General features: G+C 38.0%; 1 protein-coding gene across 3 annotated transcripts in view; it reads left to right on the top strand.

Moving 5' to 3' along the window:
• The window catches only part of ST7 (suppression of tumorigenicity 7), a 136,618-nt gene that overhangs the window by 87,493 nt on the left and 33,211 nt on the right, over nucleotides 1-15,914 (top strand). For all 3 annotated transcript variants that reach the window (XR_010363575.1, XM_064422320.1, XM_064422321.1), the window contains exons 4-8: nucleotides 2,086-2,140; nucleotides 2,701-2,816; nucleotides 3,941-4,016; nucleotides 5,782-5,936; nucleotides 8,919-9,016. Coding sequence is in view for 2 of the 3 variants with exons in the window: in XM_064422320.1 (XP_064278390.1) it covers nucleotides 2,086-2,140; nucleotides 2,701-2,816; nucleotides 3,941-4,016; nucleotides 5,782-5,936; nucleotides 8,919-9,016 (500 nt within the window). In the remaining variant the exon portion in view is untranslated. The remainder of the gene's footprint in view (nucleotides 1-2,085; nucleotides 2,141-2,700; nucleotides 2,817-3,940; nucleotides 4,017-5,781; nucleotides 5,937-8,918; nucleotides 9,017-15,914) is intronic.

The raw sequence follows: 15,914 nt of genomic DNA, 5'->3' as shown, positions 1-15,914 counted from the left end.
GTGAATAGCAGCACTGCATGGTCCAGGATATTAGATTTGGGTGAACTGGCAGAAAGTATGGGATGAGTTGGAGCCACCTGTGTGCACTCATCAGTGGGCTCAGTCACACATCAGCAGCTCAAAATAACTCCTGCCATTTTAAAGCAAAGGCACAGTATTTTTACTAATGATGTTCACGCAAGCATCTTGAATTTTCTGATAGAAAAAAATAGTCAAGGAGTGTGTTTGCTTTCAGTGCATTGACACTGAGCTGGGACTCTCAGTGCCTCTGGACAGCATGTCTGTATGGATAGCCTGTTATTTGTGCCTTCAGGTGGCAATAAAAGGCTTTATTATTATTTTCTTTGCTTCCCCTTTTTGTTGCTCAGTTTAAGCTTTCCCTGCTACAGCACCAAAATACTTTGTACTTTGGATGAAGCGTAACCACCTGAATTCAAATAAGATGAACAAAAAGTGTCATTACAGTCAGACAGTTGTTACCCAGTCTCATGGGGTGCAAACAGAGCAGGTCAAGACACCTGGATCTGAGAAGTCTGATGTTGATTTAATGTTTATAATGGTTTGAAAATCATATTAAATAAAAACTGGGATTGAAACTTGTCAAACAGCCACACTCTCTGGCTGCACAGCAGAGCACAGCAGAATGTCAATCAAGCATTTCTGCTGAGTAAACCAGTGGAACTTTCTAATATTAGCTGCCTGCTGAAATGGGTACTTCAAAGATACACTCTTCCCTGAAGTCTGCCTGTTCCTGTGTCTGTTCCATGCACTTGCTGGGTAGGCAGGAAACTGAGGGCCCACCTCCTATTCCACTTGACTGCTTTCTGTGTTGCTGAGGGTGTCCTTCTGTTACTGTGAATAGTTTATGCAAAATGCTTTCTGTCCATGCCACTGTAGCCCCATACTCAGATGTAGGAGCTGTATCCATGAGAAAAGAGGAGGATTTGATTTGCTGTTCAGTACTTCTTTTCCTAACAGAACGGGCATAAAGGGAACAGGCATATTTGTTACTTAAAGATACCCTTCTGATTCAATATTCTACCAGAAAACTGTTGGTTTGATCTCTTCAGAAATTATGTCAGAAAAATTCATAGGGAGAAATCTGCTGGTTAATGTTTTTAGTAGAAAGCACTTAGTGAAATGCTGGAGGGCCAGTGCTACTGATGAGTTTTTGCAGAGCCCCATGTGAAGGGTCATCCAGTAGCAGACCTGAGGTGGAATGACCTCCTCCTGCCTCTCAGGGAGTCTTTGTGCAAGTAGTGGGGTTTATTCTGGTCTCACCTTCACTGGAGTGAATTGTCTTTGTTGAAATTAAGAGAATAAATCTGGTATAAAAGTAAAGAAAAGCCAGAATCAAGACCTCACTGTTACAAAGGCTGTACAATTTGATTATGGTTTTAAAATTTTTGCTTTAAATTGTGTTGTTGATTTCCATATCTTTTACTTCTTGTAGTGTGAAAAAAATCACAGTTTTTCCCCCAAGGGAAATTTATAAAATGTTTCTAATATTCTGAAACCTTTGGAGTGCAATCAACTTTTCTCTGCCAGTCAATTTCAGCATCTGCTTCTGTCTTAAGATCAGCAGATGTTTCCATGGATTTTTACTTCACAAACTAAGGAGAAATTAAATTTGGCAGCTGTAGCTGAGATTCACAGTGATTTACAGCATTAACTGGTCAGTGATGTTTTTCTGGAGAAATAACGAGTCCATAGGGACTGGGTTAATTGCTGTTTTTTCAGTGCAATAACCCAGTGTGATCCCTCTTCAGTTCTGCATTATGGTAAATGTGAGTCCTGGAACTAATCAGTATTATCTTTTCATGTGGCATTTGGGGCTTTGTTAGTGGTTATTTGTCTGGAATGATTGCATTTGTTGACACTAATTTATAATTAAATTATTATTTAAGAAAGGAAGAACAGTCTGATTACCTTCATCTTGGTGCTCTTGATGGGTTTTTGCATTTGCACCTTTGAAAAATAAACCATTTGATAAGGCTCATTGTATGGTAACTGACATTTTTTATAAACCTCAAGTGCCATTGTAATTTGGGAGAGATTCATTATGTGTGTGTCTGCTTCTTACAGAGTGCAAAGTCTGGCGAAATCCTTTAAATCTGTTCAGAGGAGCTGAATATAATCGGTAGGTGATACAAAATTACAGTTTTCAGGCATGGTATTGGCTTAAGGAGCTTAACTGTTCTTTTCTATTAATCTAACTGAAGAGATGAAAAAACAAAATCAGCTGTGGATAAATGCACTTGTGTCAGGTTTTTCTGTAATTCATAAAATATTCCTGAATTAAAAGGAATTTAAATGATGCACTTTCTTATTTCTCTAATATTTGCTATTTCTCAAATTTTTGGCAACCTTATGAAAAAAGGTGGAGTGTTCTAAGTGTGTTGTACCTGATTTTAATGCAGCATTTCTGTTCAAATCCATTGTAGCAGAAAAACTAATGAATTGCATCTAGGTTTCATCAAGTCCTAATGTTTGGATATATGTCTTTCCAAGTTCCAGTGTGTACTTTTCAACATCCTCATTAGCTTAGGCTCAGCTGCCATTGCTCCATCCCAGTACGGTGAAATGCCAGGTGAACTGGCTTGGCTATTCCTGTCTCAAAGGTCTGGGATTCTTTTCTGGATTCATTTTGCCAAGTGTGACCTCATTAACCAAAATGTCTCCTTGTTGGCATGTTTGCAGGTATACATGGGTAACAGGAAGAGAACCTTTGACTTACTACGATATGAATCTTTCGGCACAGGACCATCAGACATTCTTCACCTGTGACACAGATCATTTACGGCCTGCAGATGCTAGTAAGAGACCTTGTCAGCAATTGGATTAATAATAGATTAATGGCTGATTTAAACTGATGCAAGAAAAATGCAGTGAGACATCAGCTCTTTCATGTAGATGAGAAAAGGCAAAAGTTTGATCATGCTGAGAAACCACTGTTGTTGAAGTTATAGAATTCTAGATCTGCACAAGTATCTATATATGTAAATGATCTGATTAGTGTTGCTGGAGTCATTCAAGGTACCATTTAAAAGTGTAAAGGCTTGTTCCTTTCATCCTCTTTCTTGCAGTGGCTTCAAACATACATAGCTTAATTTGCCTCCAGCTGCAGTGCAGTAGGTTGAGTTACATTATCCAGGTTCTGTTTAGTCTACACTGACAGAAGAGAGAGAGCTGATGTAAAACTTGAGACCTGTGTTTTATTCCCTGATGTAGTTAGGTCTGTAAAAAACGGGAACAGCACATTTACAACTGAATTTGTACAAGCAGCTTTAGTTGTGTTAAGCCTGTACTGTGAAGTCCATATGCAGACTTTTATTCTACTAAAAATATACAATGATTTCAGTCATTAGAATTTGCCTCTGAAGAGATAAATCTTTGTCTCTTAGGAAGGCAGAGATACTTAACAGTTGGGTGCTGCATTCTGAAGGCATAGTTACATAGGAGAGCATATTGTGGTTTTTTTGGCACATGATAAACATGAATCCTATTTTCTGAACTCAGTGGTGTAATTATCAGGTGGTAATGTTAGCCTGGAAGTTGTTTCTATTTAGCATTCACATAAAGTAACAGCTCAATAAGGAGCTAGAATAAGAACCCCAACTATCCCTTTATTGTTTTATTCTCCATGGAATCTACTACACCAAGAGGAAGTAGCTGCTTGTCACCTCTATACTTGGCAATGCAGACAGCCTGATGTCTCAGCCAGACTTTCTCCTGGAAAAAAGTTTAATTAAATGAAAGATGAAAAAAAAACCTGAGTATTTGGGACAAAAGCTCCTGTTTGTTTTGTGTCTTTCTGAATGGTCACTCAGCTATGTGAAGTGCTCTGTAGTGAGTTAGGCTTTTGTTATAGTCCAGTAGATTCTCCTTGCTAATACTGCAATAACTGCTATTTCTTTCTTCTCCTTTGTTTATTGAATAGTAATGCAAAAAGCCTGGAGAGAGAGAAACCCTCAAGCACGAATTTCTGCAGCACATGAAGCTTTGGAATTGAATGAGTGAGTGACAACAACATTAACATTTATTTCCTGTCTTTTAAAATCCATTTGATGATATTTTAAGGTCAGGGGTTTGCTGTAGTAATTTTTAACCACGATTGCAGGCCTGTCAAAGGAAGGCCTACAGCAGAAGGAAAACAGCACAGCTGCACGTCGTGCTAGCTACTGAGCAAATCCTTAGGGTAGTGATGACAATGAGAGTCTTCCCATTGATGTCAGCAGGCTTTGGAACAGCCTAGAAAAATGTTAATCAAGTTACCTCCTGATGAGCATATGAAATATGCATTTGCAGGATGGAGAGTTCCCTTTTGGATTTCTCAGTCATCAAGAACAGAAGCAGGAAAGAAGACTCAGAAAACACATTCTGAAATACTCATTTCATAATATGAGAGAGCATGATGGAATTTGCTGTGACTTTTGGTCCTTAAGTCTGTTATTTATTTTTTCAATGAGAAGTGTAGTATTTTGAGATCCCACAATAAACTCGGTGCTGTGATTTACTGGTATGGCAAACTGTATAAATGTTGCTAACATGCAAAAAAGGAATCCCTTAGGTTGCTGAACTAAGATTGCTACCTTCTAGATTTCCATAAACTGGTTCTTTACAGATAGTCCTTCACGTGTTTCATCCAAATAAAAGATTTTTTTCTTCTTGTATAGTGATTTAACATGCAGCGTAAAAGGGAAGAGTGAGCTATAAGCTTGTCCTATGTACATTTCACAGAATTACAGAATGGTTGAGGTTAGCAGGGATCTTTTGAAGTCAGTATGCAACCTCTCCCTTCAGAGTCACCTACAATGCATTGCACAGAAATGTGTCCAGCAGGCTTTTGAATGGCTTCAAGGAGAGAGACTTGACAGCTTGTACCAGTGCTCAGTCACCTTTACAGTAAAAAAAGTGTTGCTGAGATTCAGGAGGAACCTCCTGTGTCTCATTTTGTGCCCATTGCCTCTGGTCCTGTCACTGGGAACCACTAAATGGTGGGAACCCTGGCACTTTCCTCTTTGCCCCCTCACTGCAGGTATTCTCAAACTTTGACAAATTCCTCCCAAAGCCTTATCTGCTCCAGACTGAACAGTCCTAGCTCTCTGAGCCTTTTCTCAAATGTGAGATATCCTACTCCCTAATCACCTTCATTGAGCTCTCTGCAGTACGTCCATGTCCCCCTTGTACTGGGGAGCCCAGAACTGGACACAGCACACCCACATGTGGCCTCATCAGGGCTGACTAGAGGGTAAGGATCACCTCCCTCAACCTGCTGGAAACACTTCTAGTGCAGCTCTTCTCAAACGTTGCTGTTTTGGCTTTTGCTTGGTCTGGGTTGGGTTTTCTTTGTTGTTGTTGTTGTTTTATCTTTACAACTACATTTATAATCTGTTCTCTTTACATGGAAAATGTTACAATTCTGTTGATCCTTTTCATATCATTACAGTAAGGGATATGGTTTATATTAAAACAATACTGCATAAAACTAGTCTTGATTTCCAGAAGGAGTTTTAGGGATGTAGGCTTAGTGAGACAGCTGCTTTACTTTCTGGGGCAGTTGTCAGGAGGTGTACTCAAGGGCTGAGTGATACAGTACCTAAAAATGAGAGTTGTGGTGTTGTTGACAGAATATTTATTCATCAGAATAGCTCATCAGAAAAGTACATGGACAAAATTTCCTTGCCTCTGTATTTAGTACATCCTTTCCATGTTGTCAGACAGTTCTTACATCAGGTGCCTGGTACCTTTATCATGGTTTTTCCTCTGATATTCTTGCAGGTGTGCTACTGCTTATATTCTCTTAGCTGAAGAGGAAGCAACAACAATTGTAGAAGCAGAGAAGCTGTTCAAGCAGGCTCTGAAAGCTGGAGAGGGCTGCTACAGGCGCAGCCAGCAGCTGCAGCACCATGGTGCCCAATATGAAGCCCAACATAGTAAGTTTTTTAGGAGGGAGAGAACTGCCAAAGCGTTCTTTGGATTTGGGGTTTTGGGTTTTTTTGTTTTCCTCCTAAGAACTATGCATTCAGTGTTTGACATTGGCTGGAATGTGGTCCTAGAGCCAAACTATTCTGTTTTAGTGTTTTTGCTTGATTCTGTTGCTGAGATGTCAATGCTCAGATTACAGATGTGCCTTTATTTTGTCATGACAGAAAATGCCTAAGCATGTACTTAACAGAAGAAAAAATCTGTTATCACAGCCAAAGAGAGATGACATTCAGAAAAAGTTGAACACCCTTTAAGGAAGTTGCCTTTAGCCATTTTGCAAACTCAGGCTCATGTTGTGAAAAGGCAGTATAGAATGGTGGAAATGTGAGTGAAGTGATGCTTTGCCTGCTTTTTTCCATCAGCTCTGGGAGTAAATGTTTACACTGTGTTGTTCTGTGCAAAAGTTAATAAGACCCATTAGCCAGTGGGACATTTGAAGTTAGTTGGCATTTATTAAGAAAGGTCACGGAAACATAAAATTTTAAAATTGGGATAATAAAGTGCTTTAATTGAAAGTAGATTTTTACTACTTTTGAAAATATTTTGAATAAGTAGGTTTATCTGCTGTGCTATTTATTAGATGTTCCTTAAATCTAAGAAAATACATTCACTGACAGTAAATTACCAAAAAGATAATAAAGCAAAGAGACAAGGTTATTTCTAGACTACAATGGATACCTTAGGCAAAAATAACACAAATTAATTGTATGAATACAAGCACTAGCATACTTTTGGGTATCTTCAGGTGTCTCAGGACCTGATTTCACAGCCTCTGGCTATCCTCCATAATTTGAAGATTGCTGATAAAAATTGTACATAGTAAAATTGTCTGTGATTCCTGGTTTCAAATGTGTATGCAAGTCTATACCTGAAAACCCAAGGTTTCATAAAGCTTGGGGGGTAGTATTTTAAACATTTGTTGGTTGTAAAATCATATTTAGGATGATTTTTTGAAATAGAAAGCAGCTGAGCCCTTGAAGCAATTTTTGGGCTCTAGCAGGTTTATGGTTGTCTGTGAAACCTTAGTTTGTGTGCTCAATCCACCCTGAGTGCAACAAATCTATGAAAAGTACACAATAAGTGGTTAGTAAGCACTGTCACAATGCTTTTGTCCAAGGTAACCTGGGAAGGTTTGTAGAGGCAGATACAAGTATGGTATTTCTGTAACCTGTGTGTGCTAGGTGGCCTCTGTCACCATCAGATTTTACACCCTTCAGTACTGCAGCAGTGAAAATAACCATTGAATCACAAAACTAAGTGCACTGTCACAGAGCAGAGAGGCTGAAAAGTGACTGCCAGCTCTGACCATGTCTTCAGGAGGGGCAGGATCATCCCACTGTTCTGTAGCACTCAGTCTCCCCTTGAAAATGTCAGTGTGCACCCACAGAAATTAGAGAATCTCCAGCCTCAGACGTTGCCTTGGACACAGGGGCTTCACGTGGAATTCCTTTGATTATATGCTAGACTTCTGCTTGGTTTACAAAGGTAGAGAGGAGGGACTGTGGAGGAGGGACATGTGGTGCAGTTCCATGGTTCTGAAAATCCTGCATTTTATTTCTGGTCTTCAGAGTTAATTCTGGGATGAAGAGTTGGCATTTCATCTTTTAAAGGTGAAATACACTGTAATCTCTTGAACCACAACATATTGTTCTATGTTTATTCATGTATTCCACCTCCTTCATAAAATATTTAGTTAAACCATAAAGAGTAAATAATGACTTGGAGTACCCACCTTGCCCTCTTTCAAAATGTGATAGTTTATTAAAAGCAAGGGCAATTTTATTTTTAAGGTTGCTCATGTTAGGCATCCCAAGTCATTAGTAACCTCAGAGAATTTTGGCCTGAAAAAATACCTTGATTTCATAGTAAGTGGATGCCTTTCGACCATTCCTGCTCAAAATCCTGAGAAGAAGCTTAACCTGAAATGTATACCTCACAGCACATTACATAAACATGTTGAAACAGATGTAACTAATAAATTGTGTATTAAACATATAGGAACCAATGAAGAGATAAGGAATTAGGTAATACAGAATACAGCTAGAGAAATTCTTCTCTCTTTATTTATTTTTTCCTCTAAAGTAGGTCCTTTCGACCTGCTGCTTAATCTACTTAAAAATTTTTATCACAGCTTTACAATGATTTGTAGGTACTTGGAATGTTTTCAACACACATGTTGTTCTTATTATGCAAGGCTTGAAAATGTTAGGAATAGGCTAAAATCTTAACAGAGCACATGCTATACACAAAGATAATTTGTAGCAGGTGTATTACATTTTCATGATTCAGTAATTTTATAGATTATTATCTGTCCACTCATTTCCTGCTGGTCCAGAAGCATTTTAAGAGTTCACATTCAAAGTGAATGAGAAGTGAAAGGAGTAAGAATTCTCCAGGAGAATAATTATAACTGCTGTTTAGTTTCTGTCATCTTTGCTGCTAGGGAATCTTCTGGCACACAGGACTATCATATCTGAAATATGTTAATTTGAAACCCATAATTAGTGGTGTGAGGAATTTGGAGATGGTAATTGGGTAATGAATAAAGGCTGTAAACCAAAACTTCAGAGTATACTTTTCTTCTAATCATTAAGAAAAAGATTGTTAGGAGGATGAGGATTTGCTTTAATACTTCTTTTTGACAAGCATATACATAACACTACCTTCAGATCTGCTTATATTTCACAGTGCTAGGCCAACCCAAGAGTACTTATTTGTATCACTGTATATCTTGGTTATTTTCACCAATTTCACTTCTATTATGCCACATCTATATCTTCAGATTTTGATAACGTTTTATTAAAATTCTTGTGGAAGCTTTGATGGTAATGTGTAAGAAAAAAATGAAAAAAACCCCCTGTGTTTCCTTTTGTGTTGGAATACTAAATGAACCTTTTATTTTAATGCTGTTTCTTTTTCCTCTTATACAGGAAGGGACACCAATGTGTTAGTATATATTAAAAGAAGGCTGGCAATGTGTGCAAGGAAGCTGGGAAGGACCAGGGAAGCAGTGAAAATGATGAGAGATGTGAGTTTGGATTTCTTTCTCATGTGATATTTACATAATTGTAGTATAGAAATTATACATTTTCTTGCAAGTTAGCAGCCATTCCTGCTTCAGGCAGCACTGCTTATAGTTCTGTTGTATGTGTAGTGTACATAAAGACTAACTTAAATGATCATTTTTTTATAAGGTTATGAAAGCAACATCAAATACCAGATGGATGGTTACCATGCAGACTGAATTTCCCATCCTGGTACATGTTGAATGAAGTGCAGTCTTTAATTATTTTATCATGAAGTTAGTAATATTTTTTTTCTGAGCCATGTGTTGAATGCTGCTAACTTCATAAGCAGGTCTTAAGTATTCTGTTTTCTCTTTCATAGTTTGGCTATGTGCATTGTTTGTGTCACACTATTCAGCTCTGAGCATGTTATTTATTCATGCAAAACCTATCACTGAAAAGTCAAACCCCAAATTGTGAATGTGTAATTAACTGAATCCCCTTTGAGATGGAGGCTGTGTTCTGTCTTTGTAGGCAGGGGAAGGAGCTTCCAATTGTAGATATAAGCTACAAAGCTGCAGACTTGAAACACTGAACAGCAGCTATTTTGGAGATGGCAGAAGGGGCAGCTGTTCACATTAGGCAGTGTACATGTTTCAAATATGTAAAATGCTCAAGTTTAGATGTAGCAGTGAATGCCCAGAATTTCTTTCAGTGATATGCCCAGATGCAGATTAGGAACACAGTTCTTTGAGGAGATTACTTATATCACCTGTGGTGGCAAGTCTGTGACAGAAGGGGGAATGGAGCCTTACATCTCTGGGCAAATGATGGTAAAACTACCTCCCAGTTTCCTTTGTCTCATAGACTTCATATTCCAGCTCCCACCAAAAGAAAAAAAAAAGGAAGAGGTGAATCCAGCAAGATACATAGTTCTGAAAATTGGGATGCAGGTGTTAAATTTTAAATGCACAAAATTAAATCCCAGACTGGAAGGAAGCACCTGTAAAGTGTGCTTTGGGCAGCTCAGATGAATGGTTCAGGAACCTGCCTAGTGAAAAGGGAAATTCTTGTTAGGTGTCAGTGGGAATTTTAATGTGAAAAGGAAAGTCACTTTCTCTGGAGCTGAGTCACTTGCATCAGGGGCAGTAGGGCAAGTGTGTTTGCCAGCTTGGAATCCAGGACTTGACATCTTCTCCTGGAAGAGGAGCACTCATGAGCATTTTTTTAAAACACGGAGTTCACAGTAATAATGCAGGTTCTCATCCTAAGTATCTACAGATGCCAAGTGGTGAGTAACTTTGTTTTCTGACTCTTGCTGGGGCTCTTCAGGCACACAACTCTCAATCTCCAGAACCACTAGAATCCCAGACAGAGCTGTTGAAAAAGAGCTTGTCAAAAAAACAGCCATAATACAGCTAGGAGTGTGAGAAAGAGGGATGAAGAAGAAAGACGTGGTTTAGCAGTCTTCTGGTCAGCTGGGAGAATGTTGATTTCAAAAACATTGTTTTTAGTCCAGCCAGCTCCACTGATTCTTCATGAATTTTGTTACACAGGCACTGTGGGACAAATACTGAAATGTTTTTGGGACAGACATTGGAATTCTAAGTTCTGGCATTAATACACAAGAAAGATAAAATTTTGAATTTCCCCTTCAAATATCACACATCATAATTATGGGAAATTCTGGAGCTTACTATGGGCTGCTGAATGTGTTTTGAGATTTGTAGATAGGGCTATGGGGAACAGATACTTTGTGAAGCATTTTTCTGCTGATGTCAATATGTATGGATAGTTGTGGATGCAGAGCACTTGGTGTGGGGACGTGGGTGGTCTGTCTAGTCCTAGATTTCTTAGGCAAAGTGAGAAACAGAGCTTTGATTAGTGAATGACTTATTTTTTCACTAGAGATAAAATTGTCTGAAATTTAGAAGCAAAATAGAAAGTTGTTGAAATTAGTTACAACGTGCATCTCGGGAGGCAGCAATAACAGGGAGACAAAGTCATCAGTTTTTTGAAGAACAAAAAACACTCTTCAACAGCAATGTTTTGTTAAAATGAAAGGACTGGATGCAAGACAAAGGAGGTATAAAGCTGGAATTTCATCTTAGAGAGTTTCAACTCAGATCAATGCATTCTGTGTTTTTCTACATAGAGACAAATTCTCAGAACTGCATTAGATACCTTTACAGCTCTTCATTTTAAGCATGCAGAGCTGAGAATTAGCAAGTGTCTAGATGAAATATTAAAGCAGCAGTAACTCTAGGTCACTGCTCCAGTACCCTGGGAGCAAGATTAGGGTCAAGTCAGCTTTGCAGATGCTTCTCCTAGACTGCCTCGGAGCTACTTATTTCTGATGAATGCATATTCTCCATTTCTTCATAGAAGACATAAATAGTACACTTATGGAGAGTTTTGAAGAACATTAATCTGTCACTGAAGGTTTCTTGTGATTCATGAGGAAGGAGATGAATTTATTCATCCTAAAAAGAATACGAAGAATATGTTGGCTGGGGACTGCTGAATCTAACATCAGGGAACAGAGGGTGGAGGCCCTGTTTGTGTTTGAAAGATTGAAAACAGGCTTCTCAAGACATGGAACATGATGGAAATGAAGTGTTAAGAGGTTCATGACACCATCTGGGAAATATGATTGGGATGTAGTGAGTCTTTGCCACTTCGAAAAAATAAAATATTTGAGAGTGTTTAATTTATTGCATATATGAGGCCATCTTGAGGACATTACTGATGGATTAGATTGTCTTGTTTGAATTTTTTTGTAAGAAAATACTGAGATCCTACTTAAAGCACCTTAATGGAAGGAAAATGAGCTGTTGGTGACTTAAATAAGAGTTTTATTTTGTGGTTATATACACTGCTGATAGGAAAATAATATTTTTAGTATTATATTGAAGGTATTTTAAACCAGGGACATTTACTAAAATTGATTTTAAAAACTGTTTAAAATCAAGGGTGCTTTAGTTTTAAAAAACTGGGTAGGAATTTCTGTTGCATCTATCATTGATTTTGCTGGCTTTGCTGCTTGGATGTAATTCATTCAGTTGAATTAATGAGAATTACAAACCTGTAGTTTCCATGGAAGCATGTAATGAAATCATACATAGGTGTTGCTTTTGCTTGTATTTCTGATGATAATTATTTACTATATTTTGCTATAGAAACCAGCAGCTGTCACTATTTGTATGTATTGAGTTAACTTGTGATCTCATTTTGATTAGTGTATTGTTGGAATAACTCCAATGTAGTCAACAGAATTATTCCAGTTTTATTATTGTTTATACAGAGCATGATATGGTCTGTGAGGGAACTAGATTGCTTTTACTGTCCCCGAGGAGAAGGTCTACAGTACTTGTTGTTTTATTTGTTGTGCTGATTGTGTTAGGAGGATTTTAAGTAGGTTATTCTAAATGATGGAGAACTGAGTATGTGCAGAGGTGAAAGGCCATCATGGTGGCTGTGAGTAATCTTTAGTATCCCTTCATGCTGAATCTTCCTTGTGGGCAATGTTGCAAACCAGTAGTGGTGATGAGCAAGGGTAGCTTTTTGTGCCACCTGCTCTCCATCTGCTCTTTTCAGAGTCCCTCACCATTACAGTGGAAAAAACAGGAATGTGCTAAGTTTGCATCTTGTGTTTTTCATTGATTGAAAACAGAGGATGTGGAAGGTATACAAAGGCACTTCTCTCTCTGCTTTGTGGGCGACTGAATCCGTGGCTGCACCACTGAATGCAGGAGCAGCCGAGCTGGGTCACTGGAGTATCCAGATGAAAATGTGCCATGCAAGAAAATGACTTGTCAAATTCATTGGAGCTTCTTGGGATTGTTCTGGAGAACATTTGGTGAAACAAGCTTTTATTGAAGGGAGATGTATGTTCATGAAAGAGAAGGGTGGCAGGCAAAAGGTGTGCTAGTGGACAAAGCAAGTGGAAGTTCTTAATTGCTTCCTTCTTCAGAGAGAAGATGAAAGAAACTCATTCTAGAGTGTATTTATCTCCTTCCCCATGGGCATGCACTCTCTCAATGATTGCTTTGTGTTCTTATTAAGTATGTATTTCTGAGACACAGTGGAATTGGAACTTGCTCTATGCTCAGCAACTGTTCAGAATTGAGTGAGGTTTAGGAAGAGAAGAGGGTCTCCAGGTCTTCCTTAAGTATGGAGAAGGAAAGAAAGAAAGCAAAACACTTTTTCAGGGTCAGAAAAGTGTATTTTATTTCTAGTGTCATTCGTATCTGCTGAGAAATTACTCTTCAGAGCACAATAAAGGACCTAGAAGTCTGCTTTTACATATTTAGCTCTGAGAACCTTGCTGAGGATATTTCAGCTGAATGTGTTTTTGTGTTAATCTTGGTGCTCACCTGCAGTCAGTCACTAAATGTGTATTTTATGCCACAGAGGACACCTAAGCAGCTTGTATTGTCAGGAGTGCTGCATGTTTATCCATTGTCTGCAGGAAAAGTCCTGTAAACAGTTGGGCTGCCCTAAGCATCTGAAATAGTTTAAGAGGTTACATCACTTGGAGGGTTTGAAAGGGTTCTCAGCCACACTAAATCAGTTTTAATGCTATGGGTAGGCTGGGTTTTTATCTTCTTCTGATCAGTTGTATTAGTGATTTTGCTGGTATGATAGTTCTGCAAATCTAGCATACTTTCTTGGCAACTTACTCTGCTGAACTTTGAATAAGGATTTCTATTCAAGATTCTGTTGAATTCTGTATTCTTGTGTGCATTGCTGATTACTTCTTGAGTAAAACATATATGTAGCCAGAACAGTGTTCTGCACCTTGAATTATCAAATTGTGTGAAACAAAGTGAGTACTTACTCCTAATAAAGATGTTATGATCCCTAGCAACTTAACAACACAATTTCTTCATGGCAGCTACTGTCTCACTGTCCCAAATGCTTCTGTGCTTGAGGCAAGGATTAGTGAGTCAGACTCTTTGGCTTGTGTTATATGGGTCAGGTTAGGCACGCTGCTCTACTGTGAGTGGGATTCTAGTTTTATTAATAGCTGTAGCTGTTGTTTCAAGCATCATTTATTAAAACTTGAAGGGAAGATACTTGGTTCAATGAGACCAGTGTTATCTTGTAGATTTTACTGTTCTTTACTACTACTATGTTTTTACATATATTTTGCTACTCCTGTGAATGGTGACATTTGCCAGTCTCCACCACAGATTGGTATCTTCAGTTAATTCTTTTTCTGATCCACAAGCACTGCAATAATGGCAAGTGATAACTGCTGATTTTAACATTTTAATATGTCTCTATATTCAAATATAGTTTCTTTGTTCACAGATTCATATGGTAAGTGGGTAGAACAAGTTGGAATGTCCCTCATTTCAGTGGGCTCTTAAAATGGAGACTTCTGTGATTCCCCTAATGATGTTTATTCGTTTCTTTATCTTCATATGACTCAGACCCCTCACTTTTAGTCATGATTGTGATTACCTTACCTTGCCCAGAACTCTCAAAAGCTGAAAATGGTGACTACTACCTAAACTGACAGTCATGTTTCTCATATAAATTACAGGTTTCCAGCACTGTCATTCTATTAAGATAGAATATAGTCACATAGTCTTGGTGGGGGCCCTGGTAACTGGACTTCATTTTGTCCATCTTGCATCAGTCAATATTCAGAGACTTGTGTAGTACTTCAATTATGGTCTTCCATCTCTTTGGAATATCCTAGCTCATTTTTTGAGCGCATCGATAATTTCCTCACTTTATTTCACTTAAAAATCCACTTCTAAAAATATGTCAGTTTCTGAAAAAAAGTACTTTGGGATGTTTTTTCAAGAATTAATTCTGCTTCTGTCTACTGCTTTTGCCACCTCTTAGTAGCCACTTTCAGGGAGAATTAGATGTATTTAATATGAATTTTCATGAACTGGTTGTTTCTAGTAGAAGGTACCCCTGCCTTCAGCAGGGGGGTTGGAACTAAATGGTCTGTATGGTCTTTTCGAAGCCAAAACATGCTGTGAATCTGTGATGCAAATAAAGGATATATTTTTTAGCAGGTTTGGGGGTAACGACTTTATTTTCATGCTTTATAATATTTGATGTAACAAACATTATTATAATTTAGAACTGTTACATGTTTTATATAACATGATTGTTTAGTAGTAAGTATAAAATCTGGAACAACTTGTGCTCTTCTGTGTTCATGCCACATCGGTCTTTAAAATTCCCTTTATTCCTGAAATACATTCATTTTTTACAGCATAGTCCAAATAATAGCATTTTCATAATTGTATTCCTTTTAAAGAACTTGTCATACTCCAAACCCTTTAATCCTCCAGTTAAGAGAGAACAAAAAGGCTGCATGCTCTTACATATTTCCTTAGAGTTTGCATATTTAGTAAGATTATTTTTCACTTCATTTACTTATTGTTAATCCTCCATTGTAGAGAAATCGTATTATCTTTGAATATTGTACAGCACTAGGTCTAAATTCAAGTTTAAAATTGAATGTTGGCAAATTATAAACCCATGCCATCCCAGAGTTTGTGTGAACTGGATCTGGGTCACTTTTCTGACACTCTGAAGTTGTCAAATTTCCTGTATTCCACATATGAGGAAAATACATGGATCCTACTGCTAATAATTTGCAAGCTTCAAAACAAGAGGATTTGACGGATTTGTTTTCTTCGCTGGTATTCTCTCTGAGCTGTAAAAGGGTAACTGTAGAGCTGCTTCCAAACAAACCAGTGATCGTTTACCAAAAGGAATGCAGTACTTAAGGGAATTAATGAATTGACAGAATCCTACTTTTGCTATAATTAAGCAGAACTTTAATTCAGGTAGGTCCAGTGTATTTTAGATATATTTCCAACTACCAAGAGTTAAGATGTGTTTTTATCACATGAATCCCACTCACAAAGAGACAATGGTGGAATGAGT

The sequence above is a fragment of the Passer domesticus genome, chromosome 5 (assembly GCF_036417665.1).
Source record: "Passer domesticus isolate bPasDom1 chromosome 5, bPasDom1.hap1, whole genome shotgun sequence".
In the NCBI taxonomy this organism is placed as follows: domain Eukaryota; kingdom Metazoa; phylum Chordata; class Aves; order Passeriformes; family Passeridae; genus Passer; species Passer domesticus.
This window is presented reverse-complemented; position numbering and strand designations above follow the sequence as displayed.